The following is a 26,386-nucleotide window of genomic DNA, read 5'->3' on the forward strand; positions in this document are numbered from 1 at the left end:
TTTTCACTCTAAAAATCCTTTTATTACTTTGAATTATCACTATAGGTATTCATTCCATCCAAACAACTGTTGTGAAAAAAATAGAAATAAAATAAAACATAGGCCTACTCTGTTATCCTCTTACAGTGAGCCTCGAGCGAAAATGCTAACCTATTACTGCACCGAAAATCACTCCTAGCTCCCTTATTACTTATCCGAGCTGCACATCCAACACATTGTTTATGATCGTAAAGACACAGAATCTAACGGTGCCCACCTCACAACTGAAAGATACAAATTCGCGACGTTATCAACAAAAACGTACATCAAAACAAGTGGCGCTAGCGCTAATGCGCTAGGCTAACATGGCTCACCTTCCTCTTTGTCTGGTCTAAACTGGTCTTCAATGGCATTAAAACGATAAAAACGATGATGTAGTTAATCCATAGGTTAATATCCAATGTGGCTGTGTCCCCTTTGAAATGTTCTGATAATCTATAAGCAATAAAACTGCAATTCCGTTATCTGCTGTCCGCTCTGTGCTCCATGCGCTCTGGGTGGGTCCTGCAATTCCTGCTTCCTTACGTAGTAAACAATAAGTGAAGTCTGCTGCGTAATGTACTTAAACTGGCTGGCATTCTTTATACTTTACGCAGGACCATATCTCTGGAACCCATTGGTCGATTTGGGTGATTTACACCTTTTTCTTAACCATTACATCCAATAGAATCGATGGGCAGTTCCCAAATCCACGTAAACATTACCATTGCGGACGTAATAGAGAAGCAAACTAAACATATCTGAAAGTACAAGCCTGGACGGCAACACTTTACCCAGTATATTGCCATAAATATGATGATGGATGATCAGTAAAAATGTCTACGTGACACAAAGACATTGGATTAACCTTGAGTGGCGTTTTTATTCCGTTGAACACAACTTTTGATCACAAATCAAAAAGGTAAGACGTAATTATTGTAATATTTTTGAAACCGGATGTTGTTTACTTTCTCTTTTCTGGCTGATAGCTCCAGGAATTCGAGGTCGTACAGTGATGACATTACATGTGTGGAATCTGTGGAGTCTCAGCTTTAAATCGTATATCTTGTTTGTGCAGTTAAGATAGTAATAAGGGCATTTCTACCGTGAGTTATGTGTAAAAAAGCGTTAGCATTAGGTAGCATTTTTTCTCTCAATGCTAATTCAAAGGCTTGGAATTACTCTTGTGTTTTTTTAGCTAACAATTGTTCTTATTGTCAGTTAGCGGAGTTTCTTACCTTTAAAAGGCTATGAAACATTAATAGTTTCATAAAGGTTAAGAAGCCCTGAGACATAGTCTCGTAAAGAAACGGTGGGAGGGGTCCACTGGAGGGACCTTCGGGCTTAAGAGGTTAAAGCTTTTGCGATGGCCGGGAATCGAACCCGGGTCAACTGCTTGGAAGGCAGCTATGCTTACCACTATACCACCATCGCCTTGTACTGCCCAATTGATGGTGGTATATTGTTTGTTCAACAGTCACTCAAAACCATAGGATAAATCTGCAATGAAAGGACTGTAACAATGAGTACCCTCTCTAAATTCACCATTTTCACCAGGACCTAGCGACTACCCACATCTCTTTTGTTAGGACTACTTATCAAAATACATTTGAAAAGGAGAATAACAATGCTCACTGTTTCCAGCAGATGGCCCTCTTACTCTGTCTCATACTGTGAGAGTGAGTGCTGAGTGCACTCAATAAAGATTCAAAACCAGAATCAACAAAACTCAACACAAACTATAAAGAGATTTAGTAGGCTAATTTAATATGCACCTGAGCAAGAATACGATTACATTTCAGCTAAGCATTCAACATCACCATCATCCTCCAGCAGCTGATTGTAAACTAACAAAACTTGGCCTCAGCCCCTCTCTCTGCAATTGGCTGCTGGACTTCCTCACTGCCAGACAGCAATCTGTATGGGTCGGCGATAACACATAGGTCTGTTCAGCCCCCTGCTCTACACCCTGCTGACCCACGACTGCAGACCCACCTACAGCTCCAACTACTTCCTCAAGTTTGCGGATGACAGAACTATGGTGGGTCTCATCAGCAACAACGACGAGACCCACTGGTCGCCACTCAGTCGATCGCGATCGACCGAGTGTGGTGGGGGTAGATCGCAGACCGTTAATACAAAAAGTAACAAAATAAATTAAAAATAAAATACAAATAATAATGTTTGAAAATACGTTTTTAGATGTAAACCTATCATCCACCTCACAGGTGCCTCAATAATATATTAACCGTGCTTTACGTGAACCTCATCATGACACAAGAGAGAACGGCAGGACTGTGTGCTTGTGTCATTGAAGCTCGGCTCTGTGTGTTGTTCGAGCAAACACAGTAGTGGTGGCTTAAAGCCCAGCCGTCCGTTAGATGAGCCTGGTCAGATTAATAAAAGAAGGAGTTCAAAACACCGGCATAAAAGTTATAACAATAATCAGATTTTAATGGTAAAAAAACACAATACGAAAATACAGAGTACCCTGTAACACAGAGCACTCCGGGCTCCCCGCTCTACTGCCGTGCGATACAGATATCGGGACCAGCCAGTCAGAAACAGGGGGCATTTAGCATGAATAAACAACAGTATATATGGACATATTTGGGGCGGAGAGTCACTTCTTATCTTCCACCGGACTCTACTCCTTTAATTTCCCAAGGAAGGTTTCACACAAACTATTCTTTCTCAAACAATCAAACTTTGTACACAGATATATTGGTATCAAACATTATACACAGATATATTGGTATCAAACATTGTACACAGATATATTGGTGCTTGAGATTATATTGGCCCCAGAAAGAACCTTGAAAAGAACGTGTGTGTGTGTGTGTGTGTGTGTGTGTGTGTGTGTGTGTGTGTGTGTGTGTGTGTGGTGTGTGTGTGTGTGTGTGGGTGTGTGTGTGTGTGTGTGGGTGTGTGTGTGTGTGGTGTGGTGTGTGTGTTGTGTGGGTGTGTGTGTGTGTGTGTGTGTGTGTGTGTGTGTGTGTGTGTGTGTGTGTGTGTGTGTGTGTGTGTGTGTGTGTGTGTGTGTGTGTGTGTGTGTGTGTGTGTGTGTGTGTGTGTGTGTGTGTGTGTGTGTGTGTGTGTGTGTGTGTGTGTGTGTGTGTGTGGTTTGGTGTGTGTGTGTTGGTGTGTGTGTGTGTGTGTGTGTGTGTGTGTGGGTCATGGTCTGTCTACCTTTTACTAAGAACCTTTATATATATATAAGATTACTTTCAAAACAGTCCCCAAATAATACATGTTCACTTCAATACAGTTCAAGATAATACCTGTTTACTTTAATACCAGTTTAGAACAATATCTGTTTGCTTTAGTGTGTGTGGCAATAGTGCATTTAGTGTGATAGAGAGAGGGAGAATGAGAGAGAGGGAGAATGAGAGAGAGGGAGAGAGCTAGCGGGGACCGTGATGTTAGCATCTGGTTAGCTAGCTGCACTAACGGACATAAGGAGCTGTTTGCACAACAAGCTGGAGGACAGGGGAGTCCTCCCCTGTCAGACTGAGGGCCGCTCAGGTGAGCTAAAGGACTCTGAGTGTTTCGAACGGTTTTTGTCACAAATTATTCAAAAGATTATTTCCGCGGCACACCTTCATATGATCATTATAGTTATACAAACAATAAGAGAATAAATGAAAAACAGGTAAGAAATACTATATGGCAGTAAAACAAGAATACAGTTTAAAAGGGGAGTGATTTGTAAAATATCCATAAAGAAAAAGAAAATCTGTTTACAATTCTCTTTCATATGGGTGCTGAGAGAGGTATCCATAGATCTCTTAATGTTGCTCTCAAAGTGCACCAGATTGATGCTTTCAACTTCAATGTTTAACATTTTTTTTCCCCCGGGGGAGCATCCCCCCGGACCCCCCAGAGGAGGTGAAGTCCGCCCCCCTCTCATAAAAAAATAGTACTTTACCCCTGCCTCTATGCCGTGAGCTGATTATGGAGCCTTCATTGTAACAGTAACTCAGATGCAATTAGCCTATATTAAAGGCCTAAAATTGGAAGGACTGTCTGGGCCGTCTTTTTCACTCAATTCTCCAATAGGTAGATCTCGCCTTTCACCTAGGCCGAGGTCGGTGATCTTGGGCTTAAAAAGGTTGGTGACCACTGACTACAGGAAGGGGGTGAACCAGCTGGCCTCGTGTTGCAAAGATAAACATTTTTAGTATTTCTATGTATCTATGTTTGATTATGTATCCAAGACCGATCTCCAGACTGTGAGCAGCAATGTGTATGTCTGATTATTGCATGCTATCAGATACAATGATACGTTTATTGTGTTTGCATTACCAATTTCACCTCCCCCTTTATTTGTACATATTAAACCTTTTGCGAATCGAACCCGGGCCAACTGCTTGGAAGGCAGCTATGCTCACCACTATACCACCATCGCCTTGTTTTTTTCAAAATTCACTCAAACCTTAAGTTAAAACTGCAAAGAAATTAGTTTAACAATGAGTTACCTCTTTTTAGTCACCCTTTTCACCAGGACCTAGCAGCTCTTTTGGTAGCACTACTTACCGAAATACATTTGAAAAGGATAAGAACAATGCCCACTTTTTCCAGCAGATAGCCCTCTTACTCTGTCCCAAATATAGAGAGATTAAGTAGGCTAATTTAATATGCACTTGAGTGCGAATACGATTACATTTCAAGATTTAAGTTTTTACAGGAATATTTTAGCCCACTTTTGTTAATTTGTTTCAAGAAAGGATAACATAAGAGTATATTTACATTACACGAAGCAAAGAACCCATATTATTTTGACCCCTGACAGTTTAGCTATGTGACTGGAGTATCTAATACCTCTGTGTGGTTTGATTTGCATTTCTAGCTGAATAATATGCTCTTGTATGTTTAAATAAAAAGTTTTCTCCCATTTATTTAAAGTCCCATTTTTCTACAAGCCCTTTGTTAGACCCCAAAGTCAGTAAATGTACCACTATTCTTGTTTAGAAAAATCATTGCTATAAAGAAAAAAAACAATATAAGTAAATTAAATTGATTTCAGGACAGCAACAATACTTATATAGTCCAATAGGGGGCATCAAAGTAATTTTCTATTTCTATTTCAATTATTGAAAATGTTTGTATTATCATTATTCAAATGTTTATGCTTAATAGTTATTTATAAAAACTAAAATGAATTTAAAAAACGAGTTAAATAATCATTAGAATATTTCAACAACACATAACTTTTGTTAATAAGCAGGGCTCCGTTAGACTCCTAGACTTTTCATGGACACAATGCAGAACAATGTTAAAATTAACTACTCTAAAATAAATATTCTGAACTACTTTGGCCTCTTTATAAATGAAGCGGTAAATTAAAGGTCCAGTTTCGGGTCAAGCTCTTTAAATCAATAGCTCATATTTTGATGCACTCCAATCATTAGAAAGCAGCCAGGCCTTTTGAAGGTCCTATGACGTGGTTCCTCAGTTCTCAACAAATGCATTTATGTATATGATTTATTTATCCTATTATGTGCTGTAAAGCATGATACATTGTAATGATTTTTACTGGGGTAGGTCATGTGAGCAATATTTTTAAGACACAGTAGTGCTGGTTTCTTTCTATGGGCACATTCCACTAATTTTTTTTCCTCAAATATAACATCAATTAATCAAATTAACAAAATCAGTGACAAAATGTTTCATGCAAAGACTTTTATTTATGAATAGTCTGCAGTACTGTACAATAGCACACACTTGTCTCTATTTCTGATCATCACACTCAATGATCATTTCAAATATAGTGTGCCTTCAAAAACAGTTCCCTTTTCACAATAATCTAAAAATACCTTGTTCTGTTTTAAATATGTAGTATAACTTCTTGAAAATAAAATATACATTATATGAAATATAACAGTTGTTTATTGGATAGACTATATAGTACCAAATGCAATTATATGCAAACACACCTTCTCTCTGTGACGTCTTACGCATTTCATGCACAAAAAAAAGAGAAAAAAAGATGCCACACATACAAAAGAAGCTGTACATACTTCTGTATGAAAATAGAAAATATCAAAGCATGATGTGCACCAATAGTCTATATCATGTTACAAAGAACTTGCAGTACAAAAGACCTACAAGAATGACCAGATAACACATTACCTGGAACACAGAGGTACAGGTACTGGGTTGGTAACAGGACAAAGTCTCGCACTGAGCTTCCACTGACAAACTCCAGTCACAGCTACGTCTATGCAAGTCTACGACCAGATCAACATCAAATACTGGATCAAAGAGTGACAGGTTAAAACAGGCAAACCAGAAGTTACAGTTTAGCTTTGAAATTTGGTATTAAACCCAGTAAATGTGGATGTCGAGTCCCACTGCAGTCAGCATGTCGTTGTGTCCCTGGGCAAGACGCTTCACCCCAAATTGTTCCTGTGGGAATTGCCCACAGTACTGAATGTATGTAAGTCGCTTTGGATAAAAGCGTCTAACAAATTACATGTCATGTAATGTCCAATGCATAGCATAAAGTTTAGTTTGGTACGTTTTCAAAAGTTATTGTATTGCTACCCCATAAGTGAAGTGAGTGTAAACCAATTGCCAGTTATGCCCACAACACAAAAAAGCACTGATATGTCAACATTACATTATTGAACATGTTCAGATACTGTGATTAGTATTCCAACAGCACTGTTCTATACAGCATTAATATTAAGCTTCTTCAGCTGAATATTATTATTATTGCCAAAACAACTGTAACAGTTTTTGATTAAAGAATGATTACTGATGTCCAGTTTAAATTAAGATTTGTAAACGGACAATACTGGATGTGTTACACACAAATGGAGTTCACAGAAACAGTGTGTACAAGGCACACTGCGATCAATATAGCTACATCTATCACTTCCTGCAGAAAAAGCACTTCTGAAATCACACATGAACTAAGAAGCGAACAGAGGAGAACTCAACGGTTAAATATAGACTTCTGTTAATGCCACAAAATATATGTTTTCTTATTCAACAGGATGAGAATGAGCCAAAATAACACTGACATGACACGTTTCAGATACAAGTTGCGATTGCTGGTGCTGAGACTGACGGCGCCGGAGAATGGGGAGGGTGACAACATGAATCCCTTTGAGTGTAATCTCTGAGTATTTGAAGAGATTATCAGGTGCTCACTTGTTACGTAAAGCCAATAATCTCAGCAATGCAAACCTAACACTTGTACCAAACGATAAAGCAGATGCTTAAATTAGATCAGCTCCTTGAAATGGAGATTTACTTCTTAAATCATGTCACAAATATCCTGTATACGACAACTATATTGCTTATAGTGAAACTATTCAAGGACCACAGTGTTTATCATTGCAATCCAGGCTCTCTGAGTACATTCTCTATCACACAAGTATAAGAATAAAGAACAGGGGTTTTTATTATAAGTATTACACACAAAGACCACAATTCCAAAAATCTAGTCTTTTCTTAACATATATAAGAAAATATACATTTCTCCAGCAATTTAATGACTTAAATTGTTTGTTTTTTATATTCTTAATAAAATCTTAAAACTCTTTCTTATTTACATTTGGTGTAGGTTAATACTGATTGTAATGCAATACTGTTGCCTTCCTGTTTTTTTTCTGTTACATTTCTTTTGTATGTTGAGTAGAAACACTTTTACATTCATATTTCAACACCCAAGCTCGAGAAGGAGCCAAAGTGCAGACGGGAATAATGACATGCATTTTCCAAAAGCAAAATAAGACAACTTCAAAAGCAGGAAGTATGCTTGCTTGAGCAAATAAACTTTTGGAGAGGTGGAGAAAATGGAAGGACGAGGATGTCGAGGTTGAAAAGGCCCGGAGAATTGGCACCGACAATGCCTTTTCATTTGGCTGTAAAGAAATGCTCTCGCAGCACCAGGACAGTCAGTTCTTTGAGAAGTAATGCGTAACAATATTGAAGGGGGTTACAGCTCACTAAGCTGTGAGGTGTGATGAAAGCCTTTGTTGTTGGGAAAAGCTGTTAACTTGAGAAATACAGATTTCCACTGTTGTGAAGGCAGTGTCAGAGGTTACACTCTCTCCACTCGACTGGGGTCGTAGGAGTCTGATGAGAAAAGAAAGGAGAGAAAAGATGAGAAAACGAAATCGTAACAAAAGAGAACAATATTTTTGCCCTGAGGATGTGGAATACAAAGGAACCCTGTGGAGATTTGGCAGTTTGTGAGAGCTTGAGGATTCACACATTGCCTGTCAGTGAGCAACACTAAATGTTAACAGGGACTTTGTTAAAAGTAGGGGGCCAATTTAAAGGAATACATAAACATTTGATAAAATATGCTTTCTTTTTTCAGAATCAGAATCAACTTTATTCGCAATAGCAGGTTTAATTTTTTTTAAAGATAATACAAATAAATGTTTTTAAGAAACTATTTAGCATTAAAAAAAGAATACCAAAGACAAGTATTTACACCAAATTTAAATATACAAAGAACCATAAAAGCAAAAAAACTAAAACATTTTGGACAAAGAATATATGGCAATATGGCAAACTACAGTGAATTATATTTTAAAGTGGAGATTATGTTTGATGTAGCTGGAGTCAGGAGGAGGAGTCTAGCTTAGCATAAATATAGGAAGCACAAGGAAACAGCTTGCCTGGCTCATTCTAAATAACTCGTAACTAAAATTGGGGATGGCAAACCACATACCCACATAAGATCAGCACATAATGCATTGATATATGATGAATACACACGTTATCATCTCACAACAAAAGATAACATATTTATATCAACTTTTTTTCAGCAATTCCTTTAAAATTAGAATCACAATATCTTAATTCCTTCAAACTAACCTGAGACAGAGTGCTTCTCCTCATCCTCCATATTTGAGGGGCCACGGGTCCCAGTGCTGAAGCTGACAGGCAGTGTTATTTCTCTCTTGGGAACACTGCGAGGTTTAGGAAGCAGAGGAGGCTTCTGCAGCTTTGTGCGCTGCTTTGGTTTGGGCACCTTTTTCACCTTAGTGCCCTGTGTTGCCTCAGCTCTTCTGCCCTCTGCTGTATTCTGACACTCTCTCACCTTTTCCAAAGGCTTTTCTTTGCAATCCTCAACCATTTTAAGCTCCATCTTCTCTCCTGGCTCTACTGTTTGTAATTCAACATGTACTTCTTCACTCCCTTCATTTTCTAGTTTTAGTGCAATCTCAACATTCATCTCTTCTGTCTTTTCTTCTTGTCTTTGCTCTTCCTGACATGTCCCTCCATTTGCTTCTTCTTTAGGTTTACAATCTTCTTCAGGATCTCCCAACTTTTCATGTGTTTTATGTGCATTCTCATGTTCATCTGGGTTCTCCTCCACATTCCCTGCTTCTTCCTTAAGCTTTGTATCCTCTTCCTCTGCTTGTTTCCCTACAACTTGCTCCTTTGGCACTTCCTGGACTTCATTCTCCTCTCTGTCACCGTCCATTTCTTTAGAATACATTTCTTCCCCAGACTCCGAACCTTTGAGGCTGAGGCGTCTTATTCGAGATACTGAGTCCAGCTCTTTCAGACGGGCCCTTCTTTCTGGAGTTGACATATGCAAAGATGTAGAAGAAGCGGAATAATTAAGCTTATCGTGTATGGATTCGATTAGTTTGCATGTCCCACCTCGCCCTTTTCTCTCTACACTGCAAATGCTAAGAGTTAGCTTGTCATCAGATGTTACGGGAAGGGAGAGGGGAAGCTTATTAGGTGGAAACTCGGGCAGGTCCAGTACCACCAGAGACTGAATCCCAGTATCCTGGTTGTCCTCACCATCACTGTGGTTGCTGCTGTGGTTTTGTCTGTATCCTTCTTGGAGGTCCACTTCTGAACCTCTCCCCTCGACCTCCTCTGCCTTTGCTCCCTGAGCAGTCAGGGGCTCATCTTGGACTTGCTCATGCTCTGCTCCCTGGACAATTATGGGCTCATCTTTGACTTGCTCATGCTCTGCTCCCTGGACAATAATGGGCTCATCTTTGACTTGCTCATGCTCTGCTTCCTGGAAGATCAGGGGCTCATCTTGGACTTGCTCATGCTTTGCTCCCTGAGCAATCACAGGTTCATCTTTGACTTGCTCATAGTCTGCTATCAACTGCTGTGGCTCTTCGCTTTGGCTTTGTAGTTTCTCAATGACAGTGGTACCCATATCATTAAGGTTGTCCTCTAAAGGTTTGTCAGCCACACCCAAGGCCTCCACAGGAACTGCTATACCCAGGATTCTGGCAGCCCTCTGCTCGATGGACTCATTTTCAGGGATGCCTTCTCCAAATTTCACCTCATAGAGCTTGCTGAGGTCTTCGGCAGGTAAAGAATTGGCCTTCTCCTGATTCAGTAAGTTCTCAAGGTGCTTATCTGCTATTGTTGACTCATTCTTGTAGTTCAGAGGCTCAGAGAGGGCATTTCTACCAATGACAGCATCATCCCTTAACAGAAAAGAAACTTCCCTGTTTAGCCTGTTAATATATGATGAACCCTCTTTATGTGGTGATGCACTGCTTTCACTCCTGGTTCTATAGATGCCTAAATTCACCTCACCCCTGAATGGTGGTGATTTCACCTTTCTCTCAGTTTTTACCTTAGCTTGAAGTTCTTTATTTGATTTGTGCTCAGGGCTACCGCTATTTTTAACAAATGCTGTCCTGCTCTCCAATGGGAGCTGCATTGACTGACTAAGCTCCTTATGACCAAGTGGAGATGGGACTGAGAGTGAGCGCTGCATTGGCTCCCCAGGACCCCCAGGAGTCTCTGTGTAGACGGTTAATCCCACATCCCTCAGCAAGGACTCTCGAGGGACTGGGATATCCTGTCTATAGAGCCGGCTTGAATCATTGTGTTTTGGTAGTGAGGGCTTGAGGCAACTGTCTTTGGGGTCAGGGTTGGAGAATATGGGTAGCTTATTTGTTGGTGGTATGTTGTTGGCCTGTGGCCTGAAGAAAACACTCTTTAAGTCCAGTGAGTCCGAATCAGGGGTGGAAGCCAAGGACTTTGATCTGACTTTTATACTGGGTTTTTCTGTGTGCATTATTGGAAAACTGATTGCTTCCCTAACTGATTCTGGACCAGCAGTGAAATGTGCTCCTGAATTTAGGTCTAACATCTTATTCAACCCATCTAGATCGTCAATGCACTGACCCATATTAGGTCTCTTGCTGATTGTTTTTTCCATCTCCTTATTAATGGTCTCCAGTTCATCAATGGCATCACAGGGTCGTCGATTCACTGGCTTTAAGAGAAACTGACCAAAGGTCACTTGCTCTTCATCCTCCAGGGGACTGGAGGTGCTCTTCTTCGGGGAAGATGCCTGATCCTGGGCCTTTGTTTGTGGTAGAGGGTCTCGTGAGGGTTCAAGGTGTGTCTGCTGTGTTGGGCTGAGGCTGAGACGGGAGAAGGCGCTGTTACTAGAGGGATGTAGGTTTTTCTGGCCTGCCATGGGGTAACCATAAGCAGAACTACTGTCTGTTCCTAGACTTCTGTCAGTAGTTGTGTCTGAGGCAGACTGAACAGGCTCTTGAGCCCCAGGAGGACTTTTGGGTTCTGGACTTTTTACTACCGTCAAAGGTGAGCCAGTCTGAGTTTCCTGGTTACGGTACTGGTTTCCAGGCCAGGACCCAGAGTAGCACAACTCTTTATCTTGACTGGCTTGGAGAGCCCAGGCATCTATTATCTCCTTCCTTAGAGGAGCCCTCTTGTAGTTCCTCATTGAAAAAGTGCTGCTGGTGTGAAAGTGAGAGTAGTGGGGTGTTATGGGCATTTCATTCACTGACTTGCTCCGCACATTGGGGCTCTCTTTGAGTCCTACAGCGAATATATCTTTGTTGCTGACAGTCAGGCTTGGTATTGTCTCATTATTGTTCTGGTCTGCTGGTAAGTCTTTGCTAATGTTAGTCGGTGTGTGAACAGGGACAGACACAAGGCAGAAGATGGTCTCACTTACTCTTCTCTTTGTGTTCTCTGGCCGTGTATCTGGGACAATTTTTTTTACTTGGGTGATGGTTTCTGCAAAGAACTTATCTGAGCTGGACCCCTGTCGAGAAGAACTTCTTGATAATGGGGCCTGGAAGGCTGAAGAGGGAGATGGAGGAGGACGTGGGTTTTTGGGGTATCTGTTGTTGCAGTTTTGGTCCGTTGCTGGGAAGTTATCAACCGCCTCTTTGTGCAAATCACTGTGCCACCTGTTATTGTCATTGTCCCTAGAAGACGTTGGGTTGGCATCATCGGCCAGTTTGGCTGAGATGAAAGGCCCCAATGGCGGGGGCAAAAAGGCACTGTCGCTGGATGCAGGCTCCGACACGGTGACGCTGGGAAGCTCGTTGCGGATGTGCCGGATCTTGTCAGCATCCGTCAGGGAGTTGCCACCCAGAGCTGAGGAAATATGGCGGATGCGGGGGTCATCAAAGGGGATGTATTGAATCGCTCCACCAGGCCGCTGTTGGGTCATATACATGGGGTAAAGCTGCTTCTGGCTAGACATTATCCTTTCTCTCTGGTGATCAGGCCAGGAACCAGCTGGATGTCTGAACCAGTGAGAACCATCTGGAGCCACTTGTATCTGCTGGTACACATCCCCTCTGTACCTAAAAGCAAAAAGAGCACAGTTTTTTTGTCAACAATAAGTGTTTTTGCCAAACATAACATCTATTTGAAAAGAACTACACAAATCTGGCTTAGGACTTACATATAGGAAAGTAGGGCTGAAAGATTAACATACATTTAATAAAAACTGAAAAATGGCACAATATGATAAAGAAATGTCAAAAAATCGCTCCTCGCAAAATATGACACAATGCTCATATAAATATATTTTTTTATCTTAGAACAATCAACCACGCTGATGATGTAAGTGATCCTTTTGAAAACCCTTTTAAATATCAGTATGTTTTCTAAATGTTTCAACCCTATTATGTAGGCTTTGTCACATTTTTTAAATATAGTACCATGTTATATTCATAGGCTAGGTGAGATGTCGCATACAGGATTAAGGAATGTACATAGAAAGGGAAAAAAAAGACTTACCTGTAGTCAACAGCAATTTCACCATATCCCCGACACGCCCCTGCCATCAAAGGAGCTCTTCTGTAAGATGGGGGAGCGATGTATCCCGGAGGTTCAGAGTCCTGTCCATAAAAGTCCAGTTGAGGGTCATCTATCCTTTGTATTGGAAGTGGCGTTCTGTCCCTGGCATGGGAAATCACTGAGTCTCTCCCAGACAACATCTCACAGCTTCCCCTGATCTGCTGGTGCATCTCATAAGAGGGAGGTCTGGGGGGTCTCGTGAAGCGGGGCTTTGGTGTCATTGAGAGTTGGTTTGCGCTAGCCGGCCTGCCATTCTCCGGCCAGCGGGGTGCTCTGTAAAAGTCATGTTGTGATACCGGGTGGCCATTGACCCGTCTGTACAGTTCCAGACTGGACGGGTCTATGTCCACGAATTGCAGGCTCTCAGGCTGCAGCATCCTAGGCAGGGACTGGGATTTGGCTTTGGTCCTTGGATGGACAACCATACCCTCTGGTGTCCTGGCATGGAGTCGCTGCTGCTCATGTGCCCAACGCTCACCCTCACTCTGGGACAGCTGGCGACTAAAGCTCACGGCTGGACGCCACTCATCTGTCCCCAGGCTCTGACACTTCCTCTCATTCGCCATCCTCCACTGATGGAGAGCAGCTTCCCTCTCTCTAGAGCGAGACTGAGCCTGGACCTGGGCATGAGCCTGCACCTGAGCCTGGGTCTGGGCCGCCCAGCGCTGCCTCTCCTGAGCTGCTCTCTGACGCTCCTCTGCAGAAATCTCTTGGCCTCTTGCTTGCTGAGACCCCTTCGGCCTGCTGCAACCCCCCTGGCCCCCCCCATGGGGGTCTGCATAGTCCAGTAGCACAGTGAAGTCCTGGCCTCTCCTCCTCCAGTAGGACACATCCTTGGACTGTGCCTGAGGACCTCTGGTGCCATCACAGAACCTGTAGGGAAATAAAAACAAAAAAGGCATCATTATGTTTCAAACAAAGTGCTTGTTAAATGGTTAAATATAGTCTAAAATAGCCTTTCCTCAGAACATCAGAATTGAGTTCTTGTAACAATCTGACAATTAGCTCACTTTCCACAGCAATTGGCTGTTGACTGTGAAGAGTGATGAATACCTTTATCTTCTTGTAGACAGATGTGTGGGAGTAAAGGGTCCAGAGTAAAAGGAGAAAGTGAGTATTCCCACACCTTTTTTCCCACACACGTTTACTTGCAATGAAATGTATTGATTATACTAAATTGTGTTCCCTCGATCTTCATCCCCTTCAGTCCTATGAAAACATTGAATACAAATAATAACAACAATTACATACAGGGTAACAAAGTGCTAAAAAAAAAATCGAAATGAGAAGAGGCAAATAACTAATAATAGTCTACAATGTGAACACATAATAAATAAAATCATCTCCCACTAGATGGAGACATATGACCATGAGTTACCATGCAGTGTCTGGTAATTGTGATTTTCTATGGGGCATAATGAACACATTACACAATGATACACAGTGGCTGTTAGTCACGGATTTCCTCCAAGACAAATCAACAATTTAGATGACGTTTCGTTGAGAGGCTTTCTATTGCACTGTTCTGTAGCTCCTTATCTGAGAAAATGAGCAGCATTTCTCTAAACCAGTGCAAGGATATCTCTCAATTTATATCTGAAAATATGTTTAATGGCAGATCTGATGGGCTACAACAGGATGCAAGGAGTCCCTGCATGCAGATCATTTCAGGCTATTTGTGGAGTGACTGACTGACAACGCAAACAAGACGCCAGCACATGTGTACACCGCCTTGAGGCCGAGGCCAATGAGCGTCCTTGACATTTCCATCCATGATCACTGGGCAGAGATGTTTGTTGGGGGAAGGGGGGCTAGCCATGCCAATCCGCTGAATTTGAGGGCATCTTACGTAAGATGAGTTACCATCATTAGCCTAATTGGGTCTAAGTAGCACTGTCTAATGGGAGTGCCAAGATAGGCCTGTTCCTTATCTAAACGTAAGCTTCTAGGCAAAATGGATTTGGATGAGAGGGAATAAAGAAGGATGAACAAATAACAGACTGGAATCGTAGAACATATGTCTTAGCAAGTCCCACATTCCCAATAGAAATCTCTGATAACACTGGCAGGGCCGCAACATGAAAATGCGGATTACTCGTCTCAAAGAATATAACCATGAGTGTGAAAAATGAAAAAAACATTATCACAACCAGTGACATTATTCAAGGTCATTTGACTATTTTCAGATGCTTTGTCACTGGCTTGTGGCAAAAAGAGGATTAGGGAGAAAATAGTCAGCCCAAACAAAATGTAAAGAAAGGGAAAAATATGACAAGCCTGCCTAATAGTGTAGACATTGGAACAGCTGTATTGACTTTGTCTCAGTTACAGCACACCAACCCCCAGAACTGGTGCAAATAGGCAAATTAAACAATGCTGCTTTCAGGAGAAAACAGATTGGCTGCAGCTAGGCGATATCTCTGGAAATATCATACGTTCTAACTGCCCCTACCCAAGAGGGTTTCAATTGCATAACTCCAGACTAAGCTAAATATAGCCTATCCTCCATATGCATATTTAAATACGGCCTATATGAATCCTGTATTATTGATGGGGTCTGCCTTATATAAGTAGGTATAATGATTATGAAACAGTAGAAGCCGGTCGGCATATTGGTTATGCTTGGGGAGAGAATCAGGCAGAATACACCATCCTAACAAAACAGTAAATCTTATGTGAGTTAGATCAGGCTTGCTGAAATGGGGCACATGTATAGGTTTGCCCGAAAGCTGTTTTGATTAAAACTCCAAGGTCCCACGTGGCAGATTCAGACTCCAACACACACTATCTCTCTTCCCAACGCACAAGACTTGTGGAAGAGGAAGAGAGAAGGGAATAGAGATGAACAGAGAGGAAGTTAACACAAGAGATAAGACAGAACCAAGAAAAAATGTGCCAGGAGGGGCATTTAAGTAGAAGTATTCAATGTGATTAATATGCTCCATCAAAGCACCATAACAATGAATAATTGAGTAATTCATCAATAAGGATTGAGGACGACCATAATCAGGATAGGGCATGCAAAAGGGTCCATCAGACAGGAAATCATGACTGTTCCAGTACGGCACACACTATCTCTTACCCGCTGTCTGAGGTCAGCGACTCCCCCAAGGAGTGGGTGTCCATTTGGCTCCGGCCCTCGCCCTCCCGCCTCGACAGGCCTCTGTCCCTAGGTTCATTGTTGTTGTTGGGACAACCGCTGGCGTACGCTTGGGGCAGCCTGGTTCCGCCTCCGTTTCCAAAGGGAATCCCAGGCCCTCTTTCATAGCCATTTACTGCCCTGGGGCCGGGCCTGTTCTCTAGGATTTCATGGTGTTTGCTGTAGGACGGAGGTGAGGACGAGGGAGCCTGGTGGGACGTTGACGCGGGGGCTGGGGTAGGGGTGGAGGAAGGGGTGCTATGCTTGGGCAGCTTGTATCCATGAGAGATGAGGAGGTCCTCCACGCTGTACATGGTCGCATTTGTTTATGCTGGTGTGTTTTCTTTTTTCCCTCTCCCAGCCTTTTCTTTTTTTGAGAGAGAGAGAAAGGTAGGTCGGTTGTCAAGGCGTCTCTGCTTCTTCCCTACATGCAGCGGCAGGATCACCGGCACAGCTGCGCAGCTGAGGCCATCACTGGGAAAGAAAGTGAGAGGGGGATGACATCAGGAGACAAGAAGACAGACAGAGAAAAGAAGGTGACGCTAAAACCATTACACTCGCTACCCGTGTCCCATTTTTGTCAAGGTTCCCAATCCCAACCCATATGGACAGTTGAAACAAAAAAAGAGCCCAAAACTCGAATTCTGAGCCGCCACGACAAAAACGATATCACCCGCCTTCCCAGCAGCCCGTCCCTCCCTCCTCTCTTCTGTGCTGCTCGTAGCAACAAACCCCTTTCCATCTTATTCGGAAATCACTGGCACCAAAACCCATCCATGTCCAGAACTAAGTAGTAGGGGAAGATAAACAAACACCCTCAAAGACAACCCTAAATAGCATGATGTTCAGAGGCAACTAGAGTTTCAGAAGGCTGCTGTGCTCCAGTGAAATGTCACTGTTTACAGTGGTCTCCCTGCAGACTTCCATAGTCGCTGTAAGCAGCCAACCACTGCTAATGTTTCGCATCAATGGGGCAACTGGATGATTGTATTTACCTCTCTGCTCATTTTAGCATGCTCACTCTCAAAAATGTATTTTATCTCAAAGGTGGGCTTGGTTTTTTCGGACACTGGACATTTTTTCAGCTATACAGTCTTGGATAAGGGATTGAATCAAATAAAAAAATCAATAAACAAATGATACAAAAGCAAACAGGATGTGGACAAATTATTCAACATGTCCTCTCTTATGGTTTGTGTGCGTGTGTGTAGAGCAGTGCTTCTCAAAGTGTGGTCCGCGGACCACTGGTGGTCCGTGAGTATATTGGTAACATTTCATATTTGAAATAAATAAATATATTTAAGTTTTCCGCACCCTCGCGGGAATATCTCCGCAATGGAGCGAGGTTAAGTTTCACTTTCGATTGCATGCAATAGCCCAGCGCAACACCTTCATCACACATGGTGCCAATTGTTTGTACCATTTTCAGGCGATTTGTAATCTGTTCTAGAAAAACAATGTGTTTTTTTATATTTGTGGAGTTAGGTGGTTACACCTGTTAGGTGTTTTTTTATTGGTTAAGTGGTCCTTGATATGAAAAAGTTTGAGAAACACTGGTGTAGAGTAATGTAATGTCATGTAATGCAATGTAGAGCTTAAATGATTAGCCGTACAGAACATGTAGCTGGTATGTAATTTACTTGCACAAATGTCAAAATGTCAATGGTCCCAGCTCCTTGAATGGGAATTTCTTCTATAAAATGCAATTGCATATATTCAGTTTTTCTTGAACCGGTTGGACTAAATGATGTATTTGCATACATTTAGAGAAAATAATATCTCACTTAATCAAGGAAATCATTGACATTACTCAATAGTGAAAATAATACATCGATGCAACCCCTCGCTTTGTGTTTTTGTTACAAGCAGCCATGCTGTGAGTGTTTTAATTGGTCTTGAAGGTGGTTAAGTTGTTGAGGGACAAAAGATAAATAGATAAGCAAGGGATATTGCAAATAACATACATTTTATAGGTGGAATAGCATTATGACCTTTGCTTTCGGCCCAAAAAATGACATTAATAATAATGACTGATGAAGAATTGAATTGATGAGGGTGCATTTGCTTATGATGTAATGGCCTTGATGAAGTCATGCTTGCTGCCTTGTCAACAGGACAGATGCTGCTGCAGCCCACTCATTCAATACTCTTCACTAGAACATACTGCCAACAACCTGGCTGTCCTTAATAAGAAATGGCATTCAGGAACAGCAGTGTGAGACTCGTTGCCAGAATGAAAATGCTGTTCAGACAGTTTAAAAGCCAATCACACTATGATTGCTTAATGGCACCTCTAAAATTGCTTGTTTTCGCTTCTGAAAAACAGACGGCCGACACAGCCTCACTGAAATGTATTCAGCTGCAAGCAGATTAGCATTTGTTTATGCTTGATCGTCCCACAGAGATGACAAAATTCAACTATGAAAGGAGTCCTGACTCAGAGGGCAGCGTCTCTTCTGTTCTCCTTTTTTCCACCAGCGTCATCCCTCATCCCTACCCCCACCATGTACCTGAACCCTAGGATAGACTACTTGGTGATTAACAGGATCCAAGACCGTGAAATGCTGCTCTCTTTGTATGTCTGGCTCTCTAATACGATTATCTTTTTCATTTAAAACCTTAAACCTGTTAGCTTTGGAGGATTGACTCTTGGCGCTTACCCAGTTAATACTTTTGTTGAGTTTAACTCTACCCATTGACGTTTTGAGTAATCTCCTCAAGGAGAGGGAAGTTGTGAGTTTGGCAGGGAGGTTCTTGAGAACACAGTAAAAAAATGGGTTTTCTTTATTCACGTCCAGATTAGCATGCAAAACTCGGATAATATATATATTTTCATTGACTGTTATTTCACGAACTGCAGTTGAACTTGCTGGGCAACAGGCCAGTGAACATGTTAAAAAAGGCACAGTGTCTGTGAAATACTTACAATGTAGACAAAATGGAGCCAAAATGTTAATATCGGTGGTCATTTGTCACTACAGATTATTCAAAACAAGAATATTTCTCTAAAATGTAAACTACGTCCCTCTATGCTTTACATTAACAACCAAAGCCAGGTCTCCCTACAGCTTTAGAGAAGCCCATATCAGACTCAACGATCAGTGGCAGATTGGTATCACCACCCTTTTCTATCTGTAGATGAAGCCAAACCCTCCAACCAGGCAAAGCTTTTAATTGATTGAGCTTAAGGTTAGTGGCTATGTTCATTTATATGATAATTCATTTTTGTTATGATCGTTGCACATTAACCTGTGTTGACTGCAAATCCATATGCTCTCTAATCTAGCTAAACCCTTAATCTAAGGCAATTGCTTTTGGTGTCATCACTAAATGAGGATTATCTCTATCATCAGTAAAAGTGAGGATTTCCTCCTGTAAAGTGACCTGCTCTCATTCATTCCTCCACCACTACCCCACCCCTACTCCTTCCTTCCCATGACAAGCCCCGTTTAAATACTGCTAATACTGTTATGCAATGAAATTACCCATTTTATATCAAATAAAACCTCGGATTCCAGCAACGGTATGCAACAATGGTCGGCTTTCATTCCTCTAAACACAACAACATTGTGTTTCGCTACAATGCCTTCTTGTATGGCTGGCATTACAGGCTCTTGAATTCGGCAACTGGAAGAAAAAAAAGTGGCAGATCTTCTGTATTTTAAAGACACGGCTCGCTCAAAGGGAGAAATTAATGATACAGTTTATGGATGTGCTGAAAAGTAAGCTGAAAATAAAAAGAAACCACGAGGGCCAGCGTTTCCCTACAGACGACCCTCACAACAGCCTCCGCATTTTCTCTAATCAGCCACTGTACACTAGTACTGTAATTTACTTTTTTCTACACAGTGAAAGATATAAGACTTTTGACATCAAGTGAACTTTTGTCAAGGCCACGACTTCTTTAATAAAAACAGAAACAAGCATTTTTAAGCTGTTTTAGGGGGCCTGTGCCCTTACTGGTGGCTAAACTAACGGAAAGCTGCAGGGGCATGATGACTTGCAGGTTGACAGTTTGGTGTCAGCTCCTTATTCATGGCCCAATTGAGATGAGGGCATAGTGGGGAGGTGTGGAGGAAGGGAAGCAGAGGGACAGCATGGGTGGCAGACAATGCAGGACAGAGACCTAAATCAGGCCTTTAGGAGAGACAGTAGTGCAGAGCTAGAGGGTGTTCGGTAATAGACCAGATTTCAGGCTGGGTTGCATACTTTGAAAATAAACTGTATAAGAGGCTTAAAATAGGAAAACAGAAGATGTTCGGTCAAAAACATATTGAGAAACAGTGATACATGTTGTCCTGAGTAGACACTGAGATGTGTTAAAATAGCATGTGCCTCCTTAAAGTGAGGAAATACAGACAATAACAAATCTGGATTTTACAGGCTCCAGCCTAAAATCACCACAACAAAAGAAATCTTACACGCCAGAGCCTGGAACCAAAAAGACGATTAGCCTGCTTCCCAAAATATTCCACAAGAGCCGCACCTCTCCACGACATTGTTCCCAGTCTCCTTGGATCTATAACAACTGACCCGAGTGGGTGTGTACTTGGCTAGTCCCCGGTCTGCATCTGTTAGGACTGTGCACGCACAGGGATTTCTCAGGGATGACAGCCCATCACATTCAGCAAACAGCAATGGTACGCAGATTGTTTATCTATGTGACATCACTGTGTCCAGCAAAGGGGACGTATCTCTTCCTGAGGAAGTACGTCGCTGTGAGGACGGAGGAGAGCCGACGGTGTCGCAAATGTTTCCAATCAGGCTCTCTGCAGGCTCTCGTTTGTCCTGGGGAAAGAAGTTGGAGGCCTGTTTTTGGCCAGGCCCGGAGAAATAAACAGCCAAACAACCTCGGCCATATTTTTCCCTCACTGACCTCGGGAAAGCACAATGTTCTGCACTTCAGGTGGACTGTAACTCAGCAACATAAAGTGTGAATCTGGGGAGCTATCTGCCCTCTGGACACTGGCAATCTATCAGAAGAATCCCACTGGGCTTGGGAACCATTCAACTGTAGTTTAGGGCAATTATGACCTTTTGCAATGGGGAGAAATTGAAGTAGTTTCCTGTTCACACCGCAGCGGAGCAGCCTCTTAGCTCCGGAATCCGGTTCATTTCGAGCACCAAAAAATTGTCCGGCCAGAGCAAAAGCACCACATACGTCATGCTTACGTCGAGGCGGGGGCAGGGGCGGGATCAACTCCTGAACAACAACAAAAAGCCGCCGTTTTATCCAGTTTGTACACAACGATGGAGAAACTTAACAAGCAGCAGTGGTCCACTGAAGAGACCAGCTACCTACTGGGAATCTGGTCTTCCGAAGAGGTACAGAGGAAGCTGGAGCACAATCGGCCATTGTTGTTGTTGTTGTTGTTGGTGTCAGCTGTGAGGGGTTTCCGCGCGGGTTGGCTTTATGAAGCAGGCACGCAAACGGTTACGTCATGACGCAAATGATGACGCAATGACGCAGCACCAGTCGGACTCTGGGCAGTGTGAAAAGAGCCGGAGCTAAACCAAAGAACCGGTTCTGAACCTGAAAAGCTCTAGCACGGGGCTTGAACCGGAGTTGCGTTGGTGTGAATGAGGTATAAAACAGGTTTGTAAACTAAAAAGGGGAAATCTGTTTACAAATGATGGGTAACAACACAAATATTTTACTATCCATTCCAAAATCACCACGTTGCAACCCATGTGCTTTCACTATCATCCACGCCCTTGTAGTAGAGAGTAAAAACAGGCAGGGCCCGTGCATTGTGAGTCAATTAGCTCATGTGGAAAGGTTTAGCCAAAAAACACCCACTTTTTATTTTTTTATTTTTTTGGTTGAGCATATCCCATGGCAACAGTTGTTTTGCTTTTGTGAATGGCAGCTCCAAGACAATAGCATGCGGGCTGTTAAAATATTCCTGCTGCATTGCTTCAGTCCAAAACTTATTACAGTCAGACTCTACTGGCAGCGAAATCAAAGGCAGGATGGGATGGGGAGTGGGGGGATGTTTTTATTCCAGCATACTCCAACACATCACAGTCTGAAACAGTACGGTCTGGTTCTGATTCATTTCAGACTGTCAAAAAGTACTCTAGCTAAACATTTGTCTAGTGTAGTATCAGTGTTTGAATCCAAATCAAATTGTTAATAAAAACTGGCTCACGCACAAGAGCAGTATAGCTAATAGCTCATTAATGCACACGGCTAAGCTGTGCGGCAACCAGTAAGACAGTGATGATGTAGGGTAATTATATCAATGGACTCATTTTCCATTGTAAAGCAGGCTTAGCTCAGTTCAACTGAAATGCAGCGATTTCACGTCATGAGATTTCCTTCAACTGATCCAACACTCATACAGAGGGAGATTCAGGGCAACACATTGGCTCCAAAACACAACAGCTTATTTTAATTTAATATATTTAACTTTGATTTAACCAGTCATTAAGAGCAAATTGTTATTTAAAATCTTAACATTTTAAAATCATTACATAAGAGGAACAAAAACAAAACATAAAAGAGGGTTAAGTAGCCACGCTAATCCAACGAGGCACTGTTCTGCAGCACAGTAGGCTTCACCTGCACTGAACTACTCCCAACTTCATGGTAATTAGTGTCTGTCAAGGTCCAAAGCTTGCTAGAAATGACAGTGGCATGGTTTATTAGCCAGAAACACAGTGATCAAAGGGCTAGCACGCTTTGGCTTCCTGCTAATCAGATGGACTCAGCATGCCTGTTGCACAGTATTATGTAGGAAAGGTAATAAACAACCCAACGTGAATATATTTCAACAATCAAAGAGACCACGCTTCATTAAATAAGCCTAAGCACATCAAAAGTATGATGTTTAAAGACAGCTGATGGGACGTGGCAACGAAGGAGTTGACGGATGACTGTGACGCAGATCACAGGTGGGATGAAAGGGCTCTCCCACGCAATGTAAGGAAAGTGTTGGAAAAGTGCTATGTAAACACATGGAAATGAATGGTCAGGGTTACCTCAAGGGCTCAATCACCACACTGGCATAAAACCGACACGTATAAATCACAAAGCAGGCAGCTGAACCATCTGCCAAACATGTGAACATCAACCTGGTAGCATGGACATGACAGTATATACACTCAATGTGCATGCACGTCTTTTCATTCTTCACATTCTCCGCCATGCATTCGCACTGTGAGAGGCACACTGGCAGATGTCAGTTGCTTTCACACGTTTCTGGCTGGCTTCATCCACCAGCCTCTTTTCCTCCTGCCTGCGTCACCTCTGCTCTGACATCACATATGACATCAGACAGGACCTCCGAGGGGATCCCTGTAACCGGGCAAACATCGGGTGGCTTTCAAAGGCTTTTTGCTATCCAATGGCGTAAAAACTCGTTTTCTTGATGCACTTGGCCTAGAAATTAAACTGGGCACAGATAGCTTAAACAGCCTACTGCACACACACAAGATTACTGGAAATGGAAAGCCTTGGGATAACCAGACTGCCTGCAACACCAGGAAGTTATCCAAGCCCACACTTATCGCAGGCACTTTGGACCACTCCTGAAAGTTGAACTGGTATGACTCATTTCATAGCCGTGGAGGGCCCCTCCAGTTTCGCTGACCAACCATTTCCTCCGCTGCTGGAAGGAATTAATGAGCTGCTTCCCTTCTTAATATGCTCCCCTTCCCACCATACCTCACCCCCCTCAGGGCATCCAGCAGGGCCTTGTGTTCACACACCATCGCGGTCTCAAGGATGTGTGAAAGACCAACCACAGAACACACATGGGCCTACGTACACACACACCTACGATTTTTGTGTGAAAATGCACACTAGCTGGTGCTGATCTGTGCTCTGTCTTGCAGTATTTTTGTCTTTATAATTAATCATCTGCTGTTATCCACAACTCCTGCAAACTGTCAGGAAAATGCTTTTTTACTGACATTGACTAACAGCTTTTGATGTAAGCTCACTGAGCTATGAAAAGGTTTTGGCAGGAAGGAACAGAGCACTCCGGGCTATGTTAATAGAACTTCCTTAAATACTATAAGTAACACAACCTAAAATAAGGAGACCTGAGGCCATGACACATCAGCTCAACTAAGACATGGGGATAAATTAAGAAAACACCTACTTAAGATGATGGTACTCCATGCAGAAACTTTGTAATAACTGAGTGCTCATTTTGAACAGGCCATGGTGAAATATTAGCTTTGAGAATGTGGCCTCTAGAGGTCCCTAGGTGACAATAACAATTTATGTGCAAGATCTTCTCAAATTAAAGCAATTAAGCAATTGCAAACACTGTGGCATAATTTGAGGTGTGAGTTAACAATAGCCTAAGTGTTTTATCCATCCAGTCTTGTAGGTTATTCATTATTACTAAAGGCTATGCTATTAGACATGTTCAGTCCAGCTATACATATTAAATGCAATGCAAATCATAAATATAGCATATTATTAACCAATTAGAGCAAACTGGCTGTCGGATGGCTGTTTTGACGGTATATGCATGCAAGGTTGTGAGCAGTGCATGCAGGAGGCTGCATGGGGGAAGGAGAAGAGAGGTCAAGCAGCAGCCATCATCATGCAAACAGCAGGTGTGACAAAGTGACAGCATGCAAACATCAAAGCAACCTTAACTTGGCATACCATTTGCCAAGTGCCGTTTGCAGCTCATTTCCATCGCCATTTGGTGTTGTCAAGCATCCACGCAGAACCGAGAGCTACACGTTACTGGACCCGAGTGTTGTCATCATGTCGTTACGAAATGATTGACAGGCTTGGCATGATGCTAGCCCCGCTGGTTCCGTTTGCTGCCGTAGCATACTAGCCTAGCCCAGATGCGCGCAGATCACAGATGCAGGGAGAATCCACGCCAAATTCCGTTAAAACATCTGCCCGTTCAGGGGGCCGTTACAGTAAGGAAAGGATGCGTACCTAATTACCCACACTTAAGACCTTCTATGGATCAATAGGTCCAGTTTTTTATTCGGCTGATGGATGACCCACTATTCAGACTGTGTTTCAATGTGTGTTTTATAACTCCAACCGCTTACTGTCGCCCACCACAGCACATTAAGGATGGAGTCCCACTGAGAAAATGTAAGGCAAAGCAAGTCTACAAGTTAAAAATGTAATACAACAAGTAATTGTGGAGTATCACAAAATGCCAACCGAATACAAGCCATGGTCTGGAGGTTTCACTGCACTCCTAAATTAGTGTTTCTTTCGATATAAATTACTGCTCGAAAGCTAAAACGGCGTAATTTGAACGGAGTTTGGCCTCTCTTCCAGAGCAATATAAAGGCTCATAAGGGGGCTAACGCTAGCCGGGCTAGCTCCATCAGCAATCTTTAACCTTCAGCTGATAGAAGCGCGTCCGCAAATAGTGGCAGTCGCCCCCGCAGACGCTTCAAGTTAAGGCACAAACACCGCCATCCTCTCACTCCTTCACCTTCTAATGTCGCATGGTGAAAGTCCTAAATCCTCTTATCCCGGCGGAGGAGGCAGGGACAGCCGGACAGGAGAGCACCGAGGAGGCGGCAAGTTGAGGGACAGCTGGAAATGTTGAACGAAGAGCAGATGGGACTCTCAACCTCTGTGTAGCCTTGTTCCTCAAAACAGCTCCTCAGCCAAACGAATTGGACGTGGAAATAAAATAAAAACAGAACCCCAACGAAAGCCTGAATTAAACACGGTGTGTCGTTGGACCTGGCGACACTCTTACCTGTGAAATGCGTTGTTGCTTTGGCACCTAGTCCCCAGCGCTCATCCCCGCCGCTGCTCTGGACGGACTGAGCTGGGATCTGCTGAGGGAACAGCCCCTACACCACGGCACAGACTGAGGAAACATCCCTCCTCTCCAGCGGGGAGGCAGCTGGATGCTGCTCAGCGATAAGGCTGATGTTGAAGGCTATTATTCTACACCCCCGGACTTGCGTTGTTTCTGTAAACACAGGCAGAGTTTCAATAATGAGTCAATTAATCAATAAGAAAAAAGTTATCCGCAACATTTCCATAATCAAAATGAATTTAAGTCAGTTTTCAGGGAAAAAAGTGTTATGATTCAAGGTTGTGGGAAATGAGTCTATACATGGGCTTTTATAATTAAATGACATTTACTGTCTAAGTCTAGGCTTATTCATTAGAAAAAGCCTTAGGCTAAATCCTGT

At 42.6% G+C, this 26,386-nt stretch overlaps 1 protein-coding gene and 1 non-coding gene across 3 annotated transcripts; both read right to left on the bottom strand.

Moving 5' to 3' along the window:
* Nucleotides 1–1,380: 1,380 nt before the first annotated feature.
* On the bottom strand, nucleotides 1,381–1,452 carry trnag-ucc (transfer RNA glycine (anticodon UCC)). The gene has a single exon. It is a non-coding gene; the product is annotated as a tRNA-Gly (tRNA).
* Nucleotides 1,453–5,685: 4,233 nt separating this feature from the next.
* On the bottom strand, nucleotides 5,686–26,032 carry jcada (junctional cadherin 5 associated a). Of its 2 annotated transcripts, none has more exons than XM_034102931.2 (5): nucleotides 25,942–26,032; nucleotides 16,181–16,711; nucleotides 13,039–13,971; nucleotides 8,857–12,599; nucleotides 5,686–8,106 (listed from the first exon to the last, which is right to left on the bottom strand). In XM_034102931.2, the coding sequence occupies exons 2-5, from the start codon at nucleotides 16,549–16,551 to the stop codon at nucleotides 8,072–8,074; spliced, it is 5,082 nt and encodes a 1,693-aa protein (XP_033958822.1). In that variant the 5' UTR covers nucleotides 16,552–16,711; nucleotides 25,942–26,032; the 3' UTR covers nucleotides 5,686–8,071. The 2 variants fall into 2 exon arrangements, with proteins under 2 accessions (XP_033958822.1, XP_033958823.1); XM_034102932.2 differs by lacking the exon at nucleotides 25,942–26,032 and adding an exon at nucleotides 25,669–25,711.
* Nucleotides 26,033–26,386: the final 354 nt, after the last annotated feature.

The sequence above is a fragment of the Pseudochaenichthys georgianus genome, chromosome 16 (genome assembly GCF_902827115.2).
Source record: "Pseudochaenichthys georgianus chromosome 16, fPseGeo1.2, whole genome shotgun sequence".
NCBI classification, from domain to species: Eukaryota; Metazoa; Chordata; class Actinopteri; order Perciformes; family Channichthyidae; genus Pseudochaenichthys; species Pseudochaenichthys georgianus.

What these genes read in the sequence shown, in the direction of transcription:
- jcada (XM_034102931.2), bottom strand. Translation starts at nt 16,551, where the DNA reads ATGTACAGCGTGGAGGACCTCCTCATCTCTCATGGATACAAGCTGCCC. An exon ending in GAAATTGCTGTTGACTACAG is followed by an intron (nt 12,600 to 13,038) that starts GTAAGTCTTTTT and finishes TTTTGCTTTTAG; the next exon opens with GTACAGAGGGGATGTGTACC. An exon ending in GGAGAAGCACTCTGTCTCAG is followed by an intron (nt 8,107 to 8,856) that starts GTTAGTTTGAAG and finishes TTTTCTCATCAG; the next exon opens with ACTCCTACGACCCCAGTCGA.